This window comes from Tachypleus tridentatus, chromosome 12 (assembly GCF_004210375.1).
Source record: "Tachypleus tridentatus isolate NWPU-2018 chromosome 12, ASM421037v1, whole genome shotgun sequence".
NCBI lineage: Eukaryota > Metazoa > Arthropoda > Merostomata > Xiphosura > Limulidae > Tachypleus > Tachypleus tridentatus.
In genome coordinates, this window is record NC_134836.1 from 59044286 (window position 1) to 59059111 (window position 14826).

General features: G+C 34.5%; 1 protein-coding gene across 2 annotated transcripts in view; it reads left to right on the forward strand.

Annotated features, from left to right (window-relative positions):
* Window positions 1-10522: 10522 nt before the first annotated feature.
* Window positions 10523-14826, forward strand: part of LOC143235148 (selection and upkeep of intraepithelial T-cells protein 7-like) — a 216641-nt gene continuing 212337 nt past the window's right edge. Inside the window, exon 1 of one of the 2 annotated variants that reach the window (XM_076473018.1) lies at window positions 10523-10775. In XM_076473018.1, coding sequence (XP_076329133.1) covers window positions 10706-10775 — 70 coding nt within the window. In that variant the 5' untranslated portion in view covers window positions 10523-10705. The remainder of the gene's footprint in view (window positions 10776-14826) is intronic. The other variant, XM_076473019.1, reaches the window with a different exon arrangement.

Below are 14826 nucleotides of genomic sequence, written 5' to 3' on the forward strand. Positions count from 1 at the left end.
AATCTAGAGAACGAAAAAAAAAACGGTTATGAATAAAGCCACTAATTTGGAGAACCAAGAAGAGAACCAAGAAGTGTAAACTACTCTATAATATCGCTCCATCAGAAGAAAAACCAACAGAAATATCTTCCCTCTGAAACTACAGCAAGGACACCTCCATAAAAGTTCTATCAGAAGACACAAAAATATCATGTAATTATGTGCAGTTGAAAATGGTAACTAAACAAGAGCCCTGTGTGATCAATCCACGTCAAGCACACAGAAATAAACAAATAAATAAATCGACACTTCAAGAAACACCAGAAAGAAGTTAAGTAGAAACAGCCAATAACTGACATCAGCCCTCCTCACTCTAAGTATGGTCTATCTAATATTCTCAAACAATTATATCTCTCCGTTTCAAAGTTAATTGCAAACCATCCGTTAGTAAAATATCTGTTAGATATGATATCGCCATCAACAAATAAACTGTCCTCAAAAGTTAAACACGCATCTCACTTTGCAGAAATTATAATCAAATCATCCACGATAACCTCTGAACATATACTTCATTCACCAACAGCTTCAAGAGGATACAGCTTAACCTCTGAACATATACTTCACCAACAGCTTCAAGAGAGGATCACCAACAGCTTCAGGATACAGCAACCTCTGAACATATACTTCACTAACAGCTTCAAGAGGATACAGCAACCTCTGAACATATACTTCACTAACAGCTTCAAAAGGATACAGCTTAACCTCTGAACATATACTTCACCAACAGCTTCAAGAGGATACAGCTTAACCTCTGAACATATACTTCACCAACAGCTTCAAGAGGATACAGCTTAAACCTCTGAACATATACTTCACCAACAGCTTCAAGAGGATACAGCTTAACCTCTGAACATATACTTCACCAACAGCTTAATCTCTGAACATATACTTCACCAACAGCTTCAAGAGGATACAGCTTCTGAAATACATACAACTGGCAATATCTACATAACAGCACATAAACCTTCTGTCTAAACGTTATCAACAAGGAGAATGTTTATCTATACGTTTAAGATAGGCCCGGCACAGCCAGGTGATTGGGACGCGAGACTCACAATCCGAGGGTTGGGGGTTCTAATCTCCGTCACACCAAACATGCTCGCCCATTTAGCCGTGAGGGCGTCAAAATGTGACGGTCAATCCCACTATTTGTTGGTAAATGAGTAGCCCAAGAGTTGGCAGTGGGTGGTGATAATTAAATGCCATCTCTCTAGTCTTACACTGTTAAATTAGGGACGGCTAGCGCAGATATCCCTCGTGTTGCTTTGCGTGAAATTCCAAAAAACAAACAAACAAACAAAGAGGTTTAGGTTTGTTACCATTACTCAAAAACCTCTTCACTGAACATTTAACATTAAAAACAGATCTGCTTATTGATGATACATATGGTTACACATTAAAGACAGTATTCAAGAATTTATGAACCACCTAAGCGGCCAAGCACCACGATAAAATTAAAATTAAAAATAAAAACCCAAAAAACTCCCATACCCTGGTGCAGTCGTAACAAAGACGTATAATTTATATCCTTCAAGATTTTACAGGAAACCAATAGATACAGACAAGTATCGCTACTATCAATCAAACCATCCAAACAGCACACAGATAGACGAAGTAAAATGTCTGGTTTCTAGAATAAAATTGATTTGCAGTACCGAAACAACTAAGAAGAAGAAAGAAAAACACATCGGTTAAGGCCCTGGCATGGCCAGGTGGTCAAGACACTCGACTCGTAATCCGAGGGTCGCGGGTTTCAATCCCCATTGCACCAAACATGCTTGCCCTTTCAGCCGTGAGGATGATATAATGTGACGGGCAATCCCACTATTCTTTGGTAAAAAGGTAACCCAAGAGTTGACGGTGGGTGGCGATGACTAGCTGCATTCTCTCTAGTCTTACACTGCTAACTTAGGGACGGATAGCGCAGATAGCCCTCTTGTAGCTTTGCACAAATTGGAAAACAAACAAACTTCGCCAGAAGCCAGCATTTTAAAGATATATCGACACGTATATGAAACGAGATTTGTGTGTGTTAGATATATGTAAGGTTTTGAAGCAAAGTATAATAGAATATAGATCGTAATTTTTAAATACATTTTTCCAAAATTATTTATTATTGAAAAAAACAAAACCAGCAAAGAACAAATATTCAAATTTTGTGTTTGTGGAAAAAAAAGAGGCTTTAAGTTTATCTGCTACGGTCACCAATTTTAAATTAATGACCAGCTATTTAACAGCACAATACCATCCATCGTCTACGTTAAGTGACTGACTGACTTATCACGCATTAACAGTTTAAAGTGCGTGGATTAATTCTTTGGTTTGTTTTTTGAATTTCGCGCAAAGCTATCCGAGGTCTATCTACGGTAGCCATCCCTAATTTAGCAGTGTAAGACTATAAGGAAGGTAGCTAGTCATCACAACCCACCGCCAACACTTGGGGCTACTCTTTTACCAACGAATAGTGGGATTGACCGTCACATTATAACGTCTCCACGGCTGAAAAGGCGAGCATGTTTGGTGCGGCCGGGATTCGAACCTGCGACCCTTGGGTTACGAGTCCAACGCCTTAACACGCTTGGCCATACTGGGCCTAATTCTTTGGTATATCACAGATTAGGACTTGGCTCGCCAACTCCGAAGTACAGAGCACTTACACAAGGCCACCCCGCGCCCTCTGAAGGATAAAAAACGTAATGATAATATGATTTAACAACAATCTTTTGTGTCATATCCCACATGATTTGTTGTAACTGATTTTAGATTGACAGCAAACATGAATCACGTTATACCTTGTTCAGACATGAAAAAAATGAATCTGAAGGCTGGCTTATAAAAGTTATAAAAAAACAACAACTTCAATTTCATCGTTTATTGTAGAATACGAAAGAACATATTAAGAGTTCTGTTCTTACAGCCCTTTGCAGCTGTGTTCGACCGATTCAAGAAAATAGTCGTTTTGATGCTCAGCTGGGATGACCCTCGACTTTCCTTCCAATAACGAAATATTTATATGTGGTCATGATGCTCAGCTGGGATGACCCTCGACTTTCCTTCCAATAACGAAATATTTATTTGTGGTCATAGACAAAAAATACTGTGTTCTTTGAGGATAATCGATTTGAACGTCTCTTAGGATGTTTTAAAGACGGTTAAATTAATAAAATATTATAATGCACTTTCACGAAGGCTGAATAAAATAAAATACAAAAAATTAAATGTTACATTATAAGAAGTATAGTGATTTCACAGCCGTTTTAAATTTTATCACGCTTTCCGCATGCTGCTACGGATCTGTTACATGTTGTATCTCATACATATATAACACGTGCATTGACATGTTTTAATATTTGTTAGAAATTAACTTAAAATTTGATTGTTACAAAATATCAGATATGTTCACATTGTTTTTCTATAAAGTATCTTACTGTCCTCGTATAATTTCAGAAAAGCTAAGCATGTTTTTAGTAGTTTTTGTTGTTATTTTTAAAATAAGCACAAAGCTGCACAAAGGGCTATCTGTGTTCTCCCCACCACGGGTATCGAAACCCGGATTTTAGCGTTGTAAGTTCACAGACATACCGCTGAGCCACTGGGAGGGGAGGCGTTTTTAGTGGTAAAATGAGTTGTTTATAAACCATAATGATGTAGAATATTTTATGAAACGAAACTGAAACCTTTCATCGAGACTTATTCTCCTCAATTTACTGTGAGGCATATTTAAATGAGATGGTTAAATATTGTGTTACACTTCGAGTTTAACGTAGGTTTTCCATGAAATTAGACAGACAATATCTTTTTGATTTTTCTTGTAAACACTTCTTCAAAATAAAATGTGTAGACTGATAATAGAGTGTATAAATTGTTCTTGGTTTCTAATAAAGCCAACTAATCATATACAGTTGTATGTAAAACGTGAGATATTCAATATTAATTACCATAGCTAATGAATGATCCTTGCTCTGCTTCAGAGTTGAAAGACCAAGGCATAAATTTCAGAGTCCCGAGTGTGCAGATAACGGTTACCCATTACCCCCCCCCCTACCCCAGTTACTTTCATAGCTATCCAAATATTTGTTTTTAATGGAAACACACTACACGAAGACACACGGTTTCAAACGAAACGTTTCGACATACCAAAGAACTGAGGAACATTATATGCGAAGCCCGATTCGAGTAAAATGATACTAGACTCCGGTCATTTCTAAATGATGTTAATAGATGGTTGTGTCATGTAGATAAGGACCATCCCTGTCTCCAGGGTCACCCTGAATCTACTAAGTTTGGTAATGTTAGCTTAAAAACTGTGAGGAATTCGTGGACAAACACTTTCAAACAACGTGAATTTTGATTACTATAATTACGTTATATCTTATATGTGATGATAAAAATAATTATTTCTTTATTATACTGTTCTAGTAATAAGGTAGCCCATCAATTTTAAAACATTAACAATGTTTACATACTGAAGTTGTGTGATGTAAACCGTGCGAGTCAATTACGATATTCAAGATAAGGACGCGTCGTCTTATGAAGATATTAATTGCTTATGTAATTTATTTAGCTTAATAGAATATTTAAATATTCTACACGAATGAAAGGTTTGCCGTACTTTTTGTCCTGAATGTGAGTTAGGTATTCCAAAAACGTTGCTTGCCGAAGGGAAATTATCTCAATTTACTACCATTTAGCGCAGATCTGAGAATCCTCGGAAACCTAACTGTTGTAAGAACGTGTATTTATACGACTAAAACACGGCCAAATAAGAAATGTTTCTGAAGTAACTCATGGATTCTTCTTTTCTTATATTCCAGTGATTGCAAGGTAACAAATATTTTTTTTCTTTTAATTAATTATAATTATGAAAGTAATTAAGAACTCCTTATTAAATATCAACCGAGAAAATAAATTCATATATCAAATATACATGAACATAAAAAAATAATTCTTAGATGTGAACGTGTTTTACTACAAATTATTATGATATAAAAGCTATTATCAATTTTCTGCTGTAAACTTACCTAAAAGTACTAAAGATGTGTCTGGGATTATCTTACCTTTCAGAGGAGGTGGTTAGTTAGGATTAGCTCTCGCAGTAGTCAGGATCTGCACTAAGGTTACTCAAGATCTGCACTCAGGTTAGTCAGGATCTGCTCTCAGGTTAGTCAGGATCTGCACTCAGGTTAGTCAGGATCTGCTCTCAGGTCTATCGAGTAAGTAACTTGGCCTTGGAAGAGCTACTGACGTGATATTAATATAAACGTGGAAAATGAAACAAAACACAATTTTTCAGAGAGTTTCAACTTGAGAATTCGAAATCTGCTTGCACGCCTGAAATATGCAAAATCTCATGTGAAGGTAAAATAATAGAAAAATATAACCATAAGTCGGTAGCAATGTTCTGGAGGTGTTGAAAGACAAACACAGACGATAACGTCAGTAAAGTTTAGAATCCAAAACAAACAGTGTTTAAAAGAACGGTAATTATGTAAACATGCGTATTATGAGGACGTTATAAACAGCAGCTGTATAAAACACTTACTTCCTCATAAGAGGATCAGCACTGATAGCAGTTCAACATGAGGAAATAAACAAATTATAAAACAGTGAAAAAACTTTAACAGGAAACGTTGTGTAGCTTGTTAGATGTTTAAATGTTTTGAGGTCTAGCAATGGTCAGTAAGGCTAAATAATGTAGTGAAATTATTACAGAATAAGTTTTTATAGAATATCTGTTTAACAAAATATAGTTTAGATTAAAAATTCATCAGTCATCTAGAATCAAGTTATTATTGACATTAGATTTATAAAATCTAAATAACCTAAGTATAATTATTATTAACAAATATATAAACAAAATATTATTAACAAAAGATCTAAAAACTAAATAGCCTAAAAATAATTTTATTTACAAATAACAACGTCCCCAGTAGCTCTGCAGACTTACAACTCTAAAATCCGGGTTTCGCTACCCGCGGTGGGCAGAGCACAGATAGCCAATTGTGTGGCTTTGTGCTTAATTCAAAACCACAAAATATAATAACTAGTAAATAGAAATAAATTATTATTAACATTAGATCTATAAAACCGAAATAGCTTAACTATAATTATTATCAACAATATTAATTAACAAATAAAAAGAAATTATTTTTATATTAGATATATAAAACCTAAATAGTTGGACAATAATTATTATCAACAATATTAATTAACAAATAAAAAGAAATTATTTTTATATTAGATATATAAAACCTAAATAGTTGGACAATAATTATTATGAACAATATTAATTAACAAATAAAAAGAAATTATTTTTATATTAGATATATAAAACCTAAATAGCTGAACTATAATTATTATCAACAATATTAATTAACAAATAAAAAGAAATTATTTTTACATTAAATATATAAAACCTAAATAGCTGAACTATAATTATTATCAACAAATAATAATTAATTAATATAAACAAATTATTATTAACATTAGATTTATAGGAACTAAATTGTCCAACTATTTTGATTATGGAAGCTTCTATTGGATAGAGTTTATTGATGTGGATCTGAAGCTCTTAACTATGCACCGTGATATACTGTGAAAAACAATTCACGTTTTCGGCTTAGGGAATATAATAGCTATGAAATTATATAAGAACAAATCAGCTTTAAAATCAGAAATATTAGAAAATAGCTAATCTTCGTTGGCCAGTGATTATATAATAATTAAAGTTATTTTAAATAATTATCTCAAATATCTTGGAAACAACAAATCATCTGGTTTTATAAAAAAACAAGAACAAAACAACATAATTTATGGAAACAATAATACGTAAGAAACGAAACTGATGTGTTTGGTTTTCAAAATATCGAAATGAAATCTTATGTTTCAACATGATTATTTTTAACTATAACTTTTACAAGTTTTTACACGTGAAGGTCAGAAATATGTGGAATTTGGTATGATGCAAATTTTGCGAACATCTGGAGTAGGGTTATCTGCGTTATCCGTCTCTCATTTAGCAATGTAAGTCATCTGGTCATCACCATCCACCGCCATATCTTGGATTACTTCTTTATCAACGAACAGTGGAATTGACAGTAACTTTATAATATTCCCACGGCTGAAAGGGCGAACGTGTTCGGTGATTCGAGGATTCGATCTCATTTTTTTTAAGTAACAGTTCGTTGCTGGTAAAGTTGAAAAACAAGGAAAATGGCGCTAAAAGGATTGTTTTTTATCGATTTAAAGGCTTTTTGTTCATTCCAAAAGCAAGATACACTTGATAACCGAACAACTGACAAAATTATTTAAAACACAACAATTTGGTTAAGTGTTTAAAAATCTGCCAAAATATTTTGACAGAGTCAAACGTTTTGTTTAGCATACATGCTCGTCCTTTTAACCCAGGGGGCGTTATACTGTTACGGGCAATCCCATTGTTCGTTGGTAAAAGAATAGCTCAAGAGTTGGAAGGTTTACACTGCTAAATTAGGAACGGCTCGCGCAGATAGCCCTCGTGTAACTTTGCGCGAAATTCCAAACAAACAAACTCTTTTCGTGTGTGACTGAAAATGTTATTTACTCAAATTTATATTCGTTCTTTCAGAGAATAGACACAGATTTTACCAACAATTTTTCATAACGTTCGTTAGCCTAGAAAACATTTAGGAAGACGACACATATCATTAAGCACAAAGTACCTTAATCTTCCCTGTCAACAAAATTAAAGGTGAAAATTCAACCTTTACCACAAATTCAATATAAAATACACCAGCCAGTTAGTTACTTCAAAACTATTAGTGGTGGTCTACACAAATATGATGAGCTGTACAATAAATTTAGTCTACAAATACAATATAAGATTACTAACCAGCTGTTCAAGAATGGGCTATTTGTAGTCTGCCCACCACGAGTATCAAAATCCGGTTTCTAGCATTCTAAGTCCAAAGTCATTCCGCTATGCCACTGGGAGACAGGATTCTTAAAAACATACGAGTCACAGAAAAGTTCAAATCATTATAACCCCTCATGTTTTCGTTCGGAGTCACTATATACTTCAGGCATAAAACATGTTATTTCAGCCAGTTGCAGGTGCTTTCTTAGTACCGAGTGCCTTGATTGACAGTAACCTAAAATTACTCACTATAATTCAGCATGTGTATCCAGGAAACTACAAATAGAATAGAAAGAAGTTGGGGAAGTTACAGCAGGTAAGAGATGAAGATTTATATCGTACTAATACTCCGTTCAAAACAAAGGTTGAATTTCGACAAACATATTGAATGAAGCAAATTTTGCTTCCTTTCCTTCGGGCCCGGCATGGCCAAGCGTGTTAAGGCGTTTGAATCGTAATCCGAGAGTCACGGGTTCGAATCCCGGTCGCGCCAAACATGCTCGTCCTCCCAGCCGTGGGAGCGTTATAATGTGACGGTCAATTCCACTATTCGTTGGTAAAAGAGTAGCCCAAGAGTTGGCGATGGGTGGTGATGACTAGCTGCCTTCCTTCTAGTCTTACACTGCTAAATCAGGGACAGCTAGCGCAGATAGGCCTCGAGTAGCTTTGCGCAAAATTAAAAAAACAAAACAAAACATCAATCCTTTCCTTTGTTGTGGGCCCGGCATGGCCAGGCGTGTTAAGGCGTGCGACTCGTAATCTGAGGGTCGCGAGTTCGCATCCCGGTCGCGCCAAACATGCTCGCCCTCCCAGCCGTGGAAGCGTTATAATGTGACGGTCAATCCCACTATTCGTTGGTAAAAGAGTAGCCCAAGAGTTGGCGGTAAGTGGTGATGACTAGCTGCCTTCCCTCTAGTCTTACACTGCTAAATCAGGGACAGCTAGCGCAGATAGCCCTCGAGTAACTTTGCGCGAAATTAATAAAAACAAACAATCCTTTCCTTTGTTGTTGTTTGTGTTGCTTTTTGGAAGTGGTAACGGTGCTAATTAAACAGGATATAAAGGTAATCTTTGAAAATGAAACATCTTCAAGTTACACTCATTTTAATAAACTGTAACCATATAATTCGAATTATAAAACGTGCTATCTATTAAAATTTCAGTATAGTACGTTGGCTAGCTTTGATGTGTCTCACTCCAAACATTGTCGTTGTCGAAAACAGGAATATTTCATGAATAAGTCATAAAATGTATAGAGGAGAAGACAGTAATCACAAATTTTATTTCACATGAACCGAAAGTTGTTTTCTTTAAATTCATATCTCAGAGTGAGAATCAGCAATACATACTGATATGATGAAGATTCTGAAACTCTTGAAGCTATGCTCGCACTGTTAAATTGTGAAATGTTCCCCAAACAATTTATCAAATACAAATTGTTATCACGTTTATGGAAAGACTGTTGTGTTCTTTTTCATATAAGCGCGAACAAAAAATGTAACATTCTCTAGTAAGGATAATATGATTTAATATAGGATATGGACTAATATATGTGGTTGTTTTTGTTTGAATTTCGCGCAAAGCTACACTAGAGCTATATACGCTAGCAGTCCCTAATTTAGGGGTGTGACACTAGAGGGAAGGCAGCCAGTCATCACTACCCACCGCCAACTCTTGGGCTACTCTTTTGCAAACAAATAGTGGGATTGACCGTCACATTATAACCCCTTTCCCACGGCTGAAAGAGCGAGCATGTTTGGTGCGAAGTGGATTCGAACCCGCAACTTTCAGATTACGAGTCGAGTGCCTTAACTACCTGGCCATGTCATATTTGTAGAGGTACAGTTAAATGAGAAACATAACGAAGTTATTTACGCGCAAAAATTTTTAGTGTCATGATTGTAGATATAAAGTAAAGATACCCACAAATAATAGAATTAAAAAATAATAGGATTGTGTATGTTAATAAAAGGCGTATATTTTCAAGCAAAATTTATAATAACACATAACGTAACGTTTCGAAGATCCGCCCTTCATTTGGTCTAAATGCTATTTGTACTTGAGCCTTATTATGCAGTGATTGATCGATTCATTGGAAGTCAGCGTAAAATTTTGTTTCGCGACTTGTATCCTTTTGAATAAACCAATTTTTGTTTTGCGTAAGCTTTCCCTGTGGGAACTTATTTTAATGTTAGTATCATTAATCACTGTTAATTATATGTTAATTTATTGTGCTCAAACGTAAAAAGAAAAACACGATCTGCTTCTATCAAAACCCGCCTCTTCACGTAGCAAAATAGTTTGATTTACGTTTTGTTGATAAGTTGCATGATAAAGCTGTTTGAAGTTTTATTATATAATTAATACGTGTTTACTAACATCAGTGGAGTTACGGTTACTTTATATGCTGGGTTTAAACAATGTAAGAGAACAAGGGATCGCTAATGTTGTATGTCATGATATTGTATATCGCTAATGTTATATATATAGAGAAAAAGTAGGAAAATTAAATGTAGTTAGAAACTGCGTCGCTAATCCATCTCTGCTTTTATCCCTATCTATAAAGTGGACTTACTCCGTCACCACGGTAACGATTTAAAGTTAAAGCCGACCGCACTCAAGTCTTCACAAAGCACACGGGAAGGAGGACCCACACATCAGTAGGTCACTCAAACAATACCGACCATCCGAAATATCGCAGTGTATGCTCTACTAAGGTTTATAGCTTTTGTCAAAATAAAATGTAAAACCTTATAGAAGATCAAAACGAAAATGAATTGTTTCATTAGATATCGACCACCGTTTTTCTTCTTGTGGGCGGTGCTCTACCTACACATTGTTAGTAAGTATTCAATCTATTTAAAACGTTTTTTTGTAGCATAATACGTTAATCCATGTGTTACGAATAATTATCAAGCATATTTATACATGTGTATAATGCTATTAAAAGCAGAAATGGAAGCTGTTCAGATGAGTGATCATATCGATGTTCGTTTTTGATCAACACTTGGTAAGTTTACTTTAAAGTAATAACTATCAACACTTTGTAAGTTTACTTTAAAGTAATAAATGTTTTTAAGATTTTTAACTGCGAATAAAATTATTATCATTTACTTAAATAAAACACAAAATATGTTAATTATTTTCTTCAAAAATCAGTCGAAGGAATCATGTGGTTACTTTATCTAATGTAAACAAAAGATTATACAGGAGATCGAAATACGTTAGGTTACATCTTAATCAACCAAGTCAGGTCTCTGAATAAGTGGGAAATTAGTTGAAATTGATGTGGTGTGTAGGAAAATGCAGATATCTTAGCAAAGTGCAACTACCAGTGCAAATATGTTAAAGTACTTCTAACGCAGGAATTGTTACGTTAAGCCTAAACTGTTGATTACTTGGTAAATATCCTTTGCTACAAGAGTAATTGGTCAAGCAGAGGAGCCCATTTTTAGGAAACGCTCGAGTTTCTGACTTGATGTTTGGACTTTCAAAAGACATAATTAACTTGCATTAAACATAGTTCTTGCTATACATTATTGCAAACATATACATAATATTCCAAAAAATAAATAACTGAGTCGTAATAAAGACCCCACCCTGTGACACAGTGGTATGTCTACGGACTTGTTAGAAGCCGAGTTTCGATACCCTTTGTGGCAGAGCACAGATGACTAACTGTAACTTTGTGCTCAACTTCAAACAGATATAATAAAGGAAGAACAATGTGTAATTAAGGCTAGATTTATTTTTATTATGAAAAAAATAACTTAATTTCATTTGTTCGGCGTCTATAATCTGATGTTTTAAATCAGCGGATTGATGATTGCCTTTACACTAGTATAACACTTATAACTGACTCAGAGGAACACAGTTTTTTTTATTTCCTGGTGCAATAATTATCATTAAACACCGATAATGATAGAGACAGGTTTCTTACGTTTGGAAGTCAGTGTTTGCTTCTTATTCATAAGAGGAGAACAAGCTACAAAATACCTAAAAATTAACAAATCAATAATAATAAACCACTTTAACTTATCGATTTATACAATTATTCAATTGTTTTGAAACGTTAACCTTGACGGATCTAAACAGAGATATTACATCTAACAATTAAGACACGGCCCGGCATGGTCAGGTGTGTTGAGGCATTCGACTCGTACTTCGAGGGTGGCGAGTTCGAACCCCAGTCACACCAAACATGCTCGTCCTTTCAGCCGTGAGGTCGTAATAAAGTTATGGTCAATCCCACTATTCGCTGGTAAAAGAGTAACCCAAGAGTTGACGGTGGGTGGTGATGACTAGTTGCCTTCCCTCTAGTTTTACTTCACAAAATCAGGTACGGCTAGCGCAGATAGTCCTCGTGTAGCTGTGCACGAAATTCCAAAACAAACAAGACACTAATGTTCAATTATTTTTACTTTTAATTTGAAAACCGGAAACACTTTATTAGTTTATGGGTAAATTGCGTTGGATGGGCTCATTTAATAACATCACGTGTAACTTTTAAAATTAACTTGGTGAGTAGTTTGGTGTTCAGTAAGTAAACTGTCTTCACCTGGAATGTTGGTTTTTCCTTTACCTTATGCCTTTAATTCATTTAGGTTTTGAGTCTCTATTCCGACAAAAAACACTAGTTCCAATCTAACACCGTGCAGTGAAATATGTTGTCAAATAAAACCATCCATTAAAAAACAATACTGTTTTTTGTTAGATGCGTGTAAACTTTATAATTTGTCAAACCATTTTCTGTTTTATTTCTGATACTTTAATCAACAGATTTTAAACATTATTTTAGAAACTGGTGTATCTTTTATCTCAACAATTTGTTTACTTTAATCTGACATATTAAAATATCGTTTTCATTACTTAGAAAGCACCACACTCAAACATCACAGATTTACTTTGGAATTTATAATGCAACATTATGTATGAAGCAGGAATTAAAGTTAATACAAATTAATTTATAGCCCTATTTTTCGGGTTAATTGCAGTTGATATTTAATGGCACCGATTACGTGACGTAGTTTCCTGCGTAGTGATGTTCAGTGGAACAAATCTTCAGGGATTTAAAAATATACTGCGAATTAACAATATGGATAACGAAGGATAGGAGAAATGTTTTGTTTGTTTATTTTGAATTTCGCATAAAGCTACTCGAGGTCTAGCTGCGCTAGCCGTCCCTAATTTAGCAGTGTAAGACTAGAGGTAAGTCAGCTAGTCATCACCGCCCACCCCAACTCTTGGGCTACTCTTTTATCAACGAATAGTGGGATTGACTGTCACATTATAACGCCCTCACGCTGAAAGGGCGAGCATGTTTGGTGCGACCGGGATTCGAACCCGCAACCCTCGGATTACGAGTCGAAAGCCTTAACATGCATGGCCATGCCGGGCCAGGAGAAATAATTTCTAAATATTTTGCAACAGCCTCTTGCATTCAAAAGAAGATATTCTTAGCATGATTCTTTGATAGATTGTTTAGGCAGAGTATTCATGATGAAACTTTGTAGAAACCTGAAGACCAAAGACGGAAAACTTTCGAAACGTCGTCCTCTGCACTTGTGTCTCCACAACAAGGAGTTGTTTGCCATTCTACAAAGTTTCATTCTCAGTATGATATTTAAACGATAGTGGTTACCGTCATCTTTTTAAGAAAAATTAAAAGACATTTTGAAAAATCATAATATTCTGTTAGGTCGAATAATTTAAAACTTACGCTGAAAAACAAATCATAAAGTATTTATAATATTTTAAATAAAATACATACAAAATAATAAAGTACAGTCAAGAAAAATGTCATTTACGGATTTACAGATGAAAGTAGGCTTAGGTTATTATAGTTTTCTATCGTCTTTACGAGACAAATTCTAACAGTCTCGAACAAAGATATATATATATATATATATATGTGCAAATATTTAATTTTGGACTGCAGTTTGTTGACAGTGATGTAGTTTGTGCTAGATATTTCTACATTAAACCATATTATGGATATATTTACTTTTGGATGGCGGTTTGGTTTTTCGTCTTGCTATTCAGTATATAGTTATTTAAAGTAATTGTGAATTATTTTAGTTTATTTTTTTAAGTCAGCAATATAAAGTTTAAAGAAAGTACATCCATATTATTCTTAGAATATGACCTTCAGTAGCTCAGTGGTAAGTTTGAGGGGTTATGATGCTGAAAGGTAGGTGGCTATACCCATAATGGGCATTGTACAAACAGGTGAAAACGTAAACAAGTGATAAACTTAGAATCTTAGTCTTTAAACCTTGGAAATAATAAACAGGTATTTACACACTTGTAAGTGGAAACGTGTTTATTGTACACTACACTATCCTGTGACAGCAGGATATCATAAAATATACCCGGCAGTAAAACACATGACTTGTTTTACTAACTGTAATACAAAGTCACGTTGTACACCCTACATTGTAGTGTTAAAAAGTAGCTATCTTTATTACTATATTGAATCAGGTAATAGTAAAAGAAATACCACAGCAGGAAAACCTAATTTCTAAGATGTTCACTTTCCAGCTTTGATATATTATTCAGTCTGTGTTAGTTCCTTTAAAGGGAAACTGCTGCTGTATATGCATCAGATGATTATGTTTCATATATGATACATAAGTGTACTAAAAGGTGTTTCCTTTAAATATTTCGTTAATAAAATAACATACAAATCGGAACATGGTGCATCTTAATGGGACATTGTAAATAGAAAAGTGTTAAGTTGATCAGATAACTTGGAAATTTTATGGAAAATACTGCTGTATTTTACTTTAAAATATTTTATTTCTCATATTATATATCAGAGCGAATGCTTACGAATATTATTTTGTTCATTTTTGTTCTTATAAATGGATATCAATTCGACTGCGCTTATATTA